This window comes from Diospyros lotus, chromosome 10, assembly GCF_014633365.1.
Source record: "Diospyros lotus cultivar Yz01 chromosome 10, ASM1463336v1, whole genome shotgun sequence".
NCBI classification, from domain to species: Eukaryota; Viridiplantae; Streptophyta; class Magnoliopsida; order Ericales; family Ebenaceae; genus Diospyros; species Diospyros lotus.
The window spans coordinates 8,536,445-8,545,592 of record NC_068347.1 but is presented as its reverse complement, the minus strand read 5'-3'; the positions used below and the strand labels follow the sequence as shown (position 1 = coordinate 8,545,592).

At 35.5% G+C, this 9,148-nt stretch overlaps 1 protein-coding gene across 1 annotated transcript; it reads right to left on the bottom strand.

Annotated features, from left to right (window-relative positions):
* Positions 1-562: 562 nt before the first annotated feature.
* On the bottom strand, positions 563-1,897 carry LOC127811867 (2-oxoglutarate-dependent dioxygenase DAO-like). The gene is made up of 2 exons (XM_052352056.1): positions 1,455-1,897; positions 563-1,294 (listed from the first exon to the last, which is right to left on the bottom strand). The coding sequence occupies exons 1-2, from the start codon at positions 1,796-1,798 to the stop codon at positions 724-726; spliced, it is 915 nt and encodes a 304-aa protein (XP_052208016.1). The 5' UTR covers positions 1,799-1,897; the 3' UTR covers positions 563-723.
* Positions 1,898-9,148: the final 7,251 nt, after the last annotated feature.

The window sequence follows — 9,148 nt, the reverse complement described above, 5'->3', positions numbered from 1 at the left end:
AAAAACTTCGTAAACCATTGACTTGAGAAGCCTGTTTCAAGCCATAAATAGACTTGTATAGCTTACATACTAATCTCCTTCCTGAAACATGAGTTTTAGGCTGATAACCAAGGGGACAAGTCCATATACACTTCTTCAAACAAATCATCATTTAAGAATGCATTATTCACGTCAAATTGTACAAGGGACCATACCATTGATGAATAGCAATAAAAGCAAGTAAAACCTTAACTGTTACTAATTTTGCAACAGGAGAAAATGCATCAAAAAAATCTAAACCTTTCTATTGAGTATATATAGTTCAATTTATCAAATTTAAAAATAATAAATTTGACTATAGATTAAGTGTTTCTATCATAAATTGAACATGGTACAATTTGGTTATTTTGTGTCCATATATTCCTATTTACAGAAAAAAAAAAATCAATCTTTTCTATTCATATATTTCTATCACTTTTTAATATATATATCATAAATTTTTGTTCTTCAATTGTATATTTTGTGTTCAGTAGTCTATAGTTCTATAAAAATTAATAGCGACTTTTAATTTATACGTTTAGACTTTCTACATAATAATATCATCACAAGCCGGGGGTATGATAGAAACATAAACGATTACAAGGGGTTTAAAATCTAATACAGGCAAGCCAAAGACCAGAAACCGCAATTCATGATTTTATCGGGGTGGTATTTCTAAATAGAAAATAATTTCTCCCGTCAATTCTAGGCGCTGGAGACGCGCAAGAGATCGAACCCATCGCTGAACAGGCGGTTCTCCTTCCGAAGCTTCCGGAAATCCACGAAATTGATGGGAGTGAAAACAGCAGGATGATCGGAATCCACCAGCTCCGGTGGCGGCGCCACCTCGCGATCCTTCGAACCCATCATGAAGCAGCCAAGCGACACCCGCGTGCTGGCTTCGTAGCACTGCACTCTGTGTTTCACACTCCAGAGTCTCCCGTTGCTCCACAGGGTGGCGAGGTCCCCGAGGTTGACGACGAGGGATCCGGCCATGGGAGGCACCGTGACGAATTCGCCGGTGAGCTTGTACAGCATCTCCAGGCCGCCGACATTTTCGTCGTCCTGCAGAATGGTGAGAAAGCCAGGGTCCGTGTGGACGTTGAGGCCGGTGGTTCCGACGTGCTCTGCAGTGTTGTTGTACTTGTTGATCCTCAGTTCCAAAGCCCATTCCTCAAACGATTGATCTCCGGCGACCCCCATCCCTTCGGCCATCTTCCGCCCTATTTGCAGCGCCACCTCCCGGATGGCTTCACAATACTTCCCTATTGTCTCCCTGCAACATTAAAAACCACTGAACTCATCCGGCCCTTGATAGGTCTATTTAACATTCGAAGGAAGCTCATCCGAGACATAAACTAGAGATGAGTGTCCAATTATTTTGGTCCATTAGGAACCAATTTGAGAACTAAACGAAATCAATCAAACTTATGTACCTTTGGAGAGGGGAGGCATCAAGGATGGAACAAAAGGCATCAATATTGGAAGGGGAACCCATGTCGTAGCAGCCGAGGGCCTCGAAGAGCGGGCCGCCATGCTGGGTAGGCGTGTAGCCTTGGATCACCGGCTGGACATTGCGCTGCTTGATCTCTTCCGGCTGGTCGAGCAGCGCGCGAGCCACCGTCTTCATCTCCCACATCAACGCCGGCGGGAGGCCGTGGTTGACGATGCGGAAGCATCCCCAGTCCCTGCACGCTTCCATCAGCTTCTCCAACTCCGATGGGTTCGCAAACTCTTCCACGTCGATCACCGGAATGCAATTTCCGACGGCCTTCTCCATTGGGCGCTGTTGTTGAATCTACTATCGATTGATCTGGCACTGAAATAGATTATGTTTCCTTGGGATTTGGTTCGATGATATGATGCAAGGTGGCGCTACGTGTTCTCTGTATATATATATATACGCATGCGTTAGGTAACATGTTGCTTTTCATTTTCTATTCATGTTGCATCTAGAACATCTAGAACGTTGGTTTATTAGGAAGAGCGCAGGTTTTATCAAAATGACGTCAAATCGAGGAGCTAAATTTGGTACAACCAGCTTTGAACCTCTACTTTTAGCAGCGGTTTTAACGGGGTGAAGCGATTTGGAGGCCGAGTTCGCCGCTGAACGTCGATTATTTTGCAAATTACATCTTGCTTTTCGTCAAAAATCCAATTTTTTTTTTAAAATTTTATTATTATAATCATTAAAATTTGATTTTTATTAAAATTGTAATAAGGATGATCTATCATTTCAAGCAAAAGTAAGATTAAAGATCAACAAAAGGGTCAAATTCTTGATTGTTATTATATATATATCCTTCGTGGTCTGAGAGTTTCAAAGTACGTACCTATCTCATATTATATTTTATTATATATTTGTTATAATAAAATGTATGTATGATTTATGATTTTATAAAGTATATAGTTAAAAGATTTCTATATTATGTTGGATTTCTATATTATTCTAATTAACACACATCTCGAGTAACATATCATAATTGAGCTCCCACGAGTAGGAGTAGCGGATTGCCCTACCCTTTCAGCAAAAGGTGCAAGCAGTACCACTTAGGATCAATACTGCTGTTGATTGGAAAATTTTCGATGATATGTTTGGGTCCCAGCAGCAGCAAATCATACCCCAAGTAGCAAATCTCGCGAATTCGGTACGCTTTTAAATCGTGCCACGTTGCACGAAAACTAGTTAATAATAAGAACCAGCCCCAACATTTTTTTGTTTTTGAATTAAGCTTCATTATTGACGTCTTTAGCTACCTTTATCCCAGGAGCTACACTAGAAATGTAAATTAGGATATATCTTTACTGACCAGGGTTCGATCCCAAGACTAACTGAGGGCCCCGCAAACACAAACACTCGAATCTGTACTTTGTGGGATCTTTCTTTGCTAGTGAAACTATGTACTTTGTTGTCTTAATTAATTATATGTGCAACGTCTAATTTTTCATTTCCTTTCTTTCTTCTTTACTCGTTTTTTTTTTTTTTTAATTTTTGTGATGGGGAGATATGCCTTATTAGCTTTTATTGTCACAAAAAATGCAATTTAGTTTCTTTGTAGCATCATCTTAATTTTTTAAACAAGAAGTAATTAACTTGACTTTTTTTTTTAAAAGTCGTCAGGTAATTTAATAAATACAATAAAAAACATTTATCTGAAATACTTTTTATATCTCACTTTTACTTATTTATATCTTAATTAACACATATTACATTAAACTATATGATATTAAAGTAGTATTTGTTAATCAAAATATAGATTAAAAAAAGTGGGATATGAAAAGCATTGCAAACAAAAATAATTTCATTGTGTTTGCTAAATTTATCTAACAACCCTTAAAAAGAAGTCATGTAACTTCTTATTTAAAATTTTTCAAATAAATTTATCTTTCTGCCTTATAGATAAATTTATCTTGCACCTCACAAATAAAAAAAAAAATGGCACCTATGTCTTCTAATGTATTTTAAAAAATTTAAGAGACAATTTGATAAAAATTTTAGAACGATTCCCAACCTTGTCTTGATCATTCCATATTTTGATTAAAAAACAAACAAATCTTATCTTGATATAAGTTTATCTTACTCATTTTAACACACATTACCTATAAGAAAGTAATTTTTGCACTCAAAATATGAGTTATAATATTGTGTTTGACTTGTGTGTTGTTTGTGTGTGGTAAATAAATAGCATTGTTTTGCTTCAAATGAGGACTTTCTGGATCAGGGTTTGTAGGGTAAGGAGTCCTAAAATTTCGTTAAAGACCATTTTAGTTAGGGCAGTAAATGCTTATGGATATGTAAGTATCCTCTTGCTTAATTAGTGCATTATGCTGAGATGAACTTACCCTTTCGGTACCATGAAATTATAGGATGCTTTATAATTTAAGATGTTAGGTCTGCTAGAAGTACTTATCACATTGATATTTGATGTCTTAAGTCTCAAGTTTAGCATCTACTAATTGTTTGGATATATAGTTACTTGTTATAGACCTCACGAGTTTTAAAGTTGATTATATTACTTAAAATAGGTCAAAAAGGTAAATCTAGAGTTGAAAGATATTCCCAAATAAGAACAGTTGGAAAAAGGGCTGATTGGAGAATCTATAGTGGCTGTCACGGTTCAATTTTGGTGATAGAGAGATACTCATTAATCCTGGTTGCTTTTAGTCAGTGTTCTTTTGGCTGTAGTCGTCTCATTGGATAAAGAGATCATTTCCTTTCTCTTATTAGGACACTTGGATTGTAGAATGAGTAAACTCTAATAGTATAATGGGTTAACAATCTCCAATAGTGACTTAATCTAGAATTAGGGGACTAATCAAATTAAAGATTGAAGAAACCCTAAATAAGATTTAATAATAGCATTATTAACCTTTTCATCCCATAAATTGAACTAATTGGGATCGTACTAGCCCAATCTTGGTCCTCGACCCACGTCTCAATCTTGATCCTATGCCAGCCTATACAACATCATTGTAGCTGCATATTGGATACTCCTGTGCTCGCTTAATATCTCATTCTCATTAATGACAGATCTCATCCACATTAATGAAAATCTCGTTGGCACCACGCCACCATCAGGGAGTCTTGTTGGTGCCGGATATCCAGTTCCATTACCTTGCAAATACACAACGCATGCACATAGGAGAACCTCTCATCCTATATAAAATAACTATCTTCATAAACAAGATATGTTCTTTTCTATCCTATCAATATTCTGTTATTTTACTCTCTTACTCACTTGAGCGTCGGAATGCTTACAAGTGACAATCACCCCCCGATGGATCAATCGTCGGAATCATTCCTTATCATTGTAAACCCACTTCTTACCGTTTCCTTTGGCTAGGAAGGAATAGTAACAACGAGAGCCAAATGGTAAGCTTAGCCGATCCCAAGGTTCTGTTGGCTTTCGGAGTACTTTAATGCAACCGCGTATGGGGTTTCCCTGGCACTTACTAATTCAGGATCTTTGAGTGTTTCTATGGTATCTAAAAGATATCGATATCTTAAAATCTGTAATTGTTGGATTAATTTCAATAAATCTTGGCATTTAGATTGCATAAAAGATCACCTATTCAATTGGTCAAAATTAAAAATTTTAAAAAGCTTAATAAAAAATAAATAAATTATAATAATCACCACTAAAGTTTGATTTAATAGCAAAAAGTAATTCTCATATTTTAAAAATAATAAAGATTATATTTATAGTTAAAAACTAACTCAAATTTACCACTAGACCCATAGTTCTCTACTCTCCCCACCCCCCGCTATATATGTAAATTTTATTTTATAAAAATATATTGAAAACCTAATTATAAACTAAAAATAATTTTATAATATTTTATAATTTTAAAAATACAAATAATAGGAAATATAAAAATATTTTTTTGTTTCATAAAAATATCTTAAGAAAATCTAATTCTAAACAAAATATATTTTTCTAAAATACATCTAAGTTTTATATACAAATATTTGATATATATTATATAAAATTTAAAAAACTATATATAATCTTCATACATAAACTAAATGTATAATATATATTAAAAATAATTAAAAACTCATCATAAATTGTTAGCGATGGATATCTTTAAGAGGCTATTTGGCTTATCGATTTTTTCATAACTTTTAAACTATTTAGCTTTCAAGTTAAAAGTTAAGTAGTGTTTAAGTTAATAATGTGTTTGGATAAATGTGTTTTTAAACTATCAATTAATATTTATGTGTTTGGTTTGAAAAAACTGATAAGTTATTAAAACTTGACAAAAAGACCAAAATAGAAATGATGTAAAATTTTATTATTAAATGTTAATAAATTATACATAATTATTAAAAATATATTAATACAATCTTACTATATATATTATTATATTATATATTATTTTGTGTTATATATATACATATATCATATATTATGTTTATTATTTTTATATATATATATGATGTACGCAGCGAGAAGAACCGTGGTCGATGGCTGACGGTAGCGACAGTGGCCGATGGAGGCGATGGCTAACGGGAAGCAGTCAGTAGGGGCGACGGTGGCGGCCAGAAGAGGTTGAAATGTTACTCGACAGCGGCTTGCAGTAGCCTAGACGAAGGTGACGGCGGATCTGGAGGAAAGGCGGCAACAACAGCGAAAATAATGGCCATAAATGAAGAGAAGATCATAGGAGAAGAGAGCGAAGAAGAAGATGTAACTTGAGGGCATAATAGTATTTTCGTCAGTCAACTATATAGCGTTTTTTGCCAATGTAGCCACCCATAAATTATAATTTAATTTAATTACTAGTTTATTATGTTAATTTAATTTAAAGGAGATATTAATAGGTGTTGTTAATTAATAATAATAATAATAATAAGCATAAGTATAATAATTATTAACAATCATAAGAATAATAAACTATCAAAAGAATAAGAGTTGAGAGGTTGGTGTGAATCCTACATACTTAATATAGTTATAAGTTATGTGAATGTAATATAATAAGTCTAAAGAAATTAGATGAGTGAAGTAACGTAGAGTGCTGCATTTAATAGTAATCACAAGTTAACCTTTAAGATGTAAGGGTTGTGCATATTAAATTGAAAGAACGTGTAGCTGGGATGGTAGGCGCATGCAATAAGGGATGTTGTGTGCGCTGAAGCTGGCTGTTTGCTGGAAATTAATTCCAGCATTGTTGAAAAGCCAAAACGGCATCGTATGGAGAAGGAGCCGCCTCTGCTGCCCAGCCGACGTGGCTGCCCCTCCACCAAGTGCTTTCCTTTTAAATTAAAGCCATTAAATTCAGCCCAATTCAGCCAATTGAAGTATTAAATTGGCAGCCAAGTAGAATTAAATTGGAGCAGTAGAATGCGCGCGGAGCAGCAAAGAAGAGAGGGAAAATTGGAAATTTATAAGGAAAATCCAATCTTCTACTCAGTCTGAGGATATCAGGTAATTTCAGAAGTTAAATAATAAATTCTGTGTAGTTAGAATTTCATTTAGAGTATAATTTTATTAATTTTGGTTAAATTATACGCTGTTACAGTTTGTATAATTTTTGTCGCATTTGTTCAGAAAAAGTCCAAGGATCTCTTCTACGAGGCAAGTTCCCTACCCCCTCTACGAAGTTCCTTCCATTGTGAATTTATTTACCCTCCCTTCATTGTTTTGATTCGTTTATTAATTATGGAGTTATGAGCCTCTTTTGGCATAAATTAAATTTATTAAGCTATCTTTGGGAATTTTAATTGTTGGTTGTCTACGGGGGTTTGTGTGACCCCCACGCCTTTGGGAATGATGCTGAACTCATTTGGGGATTAGGTTCTTAGTTGTTCGAATATAGTTATGGATTCCGTGATTGGAAGTTAGCTAGAGTTGTTGAGCAGTAGGGGCAAGGGTCGGCTATTTGGTGACATTGGGGTGCCTATTGTACGGTCTTTCTTAGGCCAACGACCGGACACTTCTAGCCACTGACCATCGACCTATACCAGGCACTACTGACTAGCTCTGCCATTATGTGATTTACTGCATGACTTGTTATATTCTGTTACAGTTACATGGTTTGGTATGCACATGGGTACAGGCTGCATGTTGGGTTTTCATGTTCTGCTTATGCTTAGACACAGACATCCTAGTATTGTTAGTTACATCTGGCACGGGCATATGCATCGTGTATGGTTTACTATATGGCTGAAGTATCTGCCTGATACCTGGATGTATGGGCGACAGTGTATCTAGTTGATGTTTACTACGCTTTGCATTTTATATGCGCATTACATGGTTACTATATGTTCAGTGGTCTCGGACAGGAGTACCGTTCCAAGGAAGCCTAGGGCTTGGTTATTCAGAGGCTCGGGTGTCGGGAGCACCAATCCAAGGAAGTGCGCACGGGTTTGTTGAAGACTTTTGTTGTCTTTCAGGCAGCAACAGGTTGGTATGGGACTTAGGTGCTAGGTGTCTTGTGTGGGCACCAAGGATCGGTATGTGCTTTCATTATGCTATACTATTGTCTGGTAGAGTCTCATGGCTTGTGTGTATGTGTGAGACTATGTTTGGGGAGTTCACTCATTCTATTTAACTTATAGCCTTTCTTTTCGTATAAACTTGATGAGCCTTGCGACTCACCTTGTTTTTCATCATTCCAGGTAAGGGTAAAGCTAAAGTTGAAGGCGAGGATCGTAGTACCTAGCAGTCGTGTCGGTATGGTGTACAGTCAACTTTCCCCCGTTGTCTCTGATGTTTTGATGGGATTTTGGTCCCTTTATTTTTAACTGTGTCAGATCGTTCTTTATATTTTCTACTTGTTGGCACAAGTGTATGTATGTATTTATATACTATGTGATTGCTGTACTAGCGGAGTAATCGTGTGCGTGCAAGTGTATAGCTTTGCTTTCGCTGTTTTATTTCTTGTGTATGCATGCCAAGGTAATTCCCGTCTTTTGTTTCATTCTTTTCCCTTCTGTAAGCGTTCCCGTTCGGGTAGTCCGGGTGGTTGGGATATCCGGGCGGGGGTGTTTACAGCCAAAGTTAGGGGTACCAACTTTTGTAAAATGCTATTACAATCGCTTTTAAGCTACATAGCTTTCAAACTGATTGTTATTGCCAAACACTTCATTATAAAAAACTATATAGCTTTAAAACTGCACAAGCAGCTTATAAGCGGTCAAACCGTTAAGCCAAACAACCTCTAAGTTGCACTGTAGTTGCATCTATGTTATATAGTGAATATCAAAACATTTTATCACATATATCAATACATTATATATCATGGTACTCAAATGTTATACTACAAGTGTTGTGTAATAAATAAAAATCTATTAAAATATTAAAAAAGCTTAAAAGCCCAAATAATTTTTTGGCCTAAAAGATATAATTTTTTCCGTACGTGCAGGGGGAGGGGTCCCACTCAATGCACTAACTAGATAATTCTAACATCCAAAAAATTTCTTTGAGAAAATAAACATCATTTATAAGAGATAGACGTTATCTAAAAGAATTATTTATAAGAGATAAACGTTATCTAAAAGAATTCTAATTCTAGCAGAGTTAGAAAAAGTCAAAATAGACGTTATCTGAAAGAATCCTAATCCTAGCATGGTTAGAAAAAATCAAGATAAATGTTATCTATAAGAATGTTAATCCTAAACTACTTC

Coding starts and splice junctions, on each gene's coding strand:
- LOC127811867 (XM_052352056.1), bottom strand. CDS start 1,798: ATGGAGAAGGCCGTCGGAAATTGCATTCCGGTGATCGACGTGGAAGAG. Junction 1,295..1,454: donor GATGCCTCCCCTCTCCAAAG/GTACATAAGTTT, acceptor TTAATGTTGCAG/GGAGACAATAGGGAAGTATT.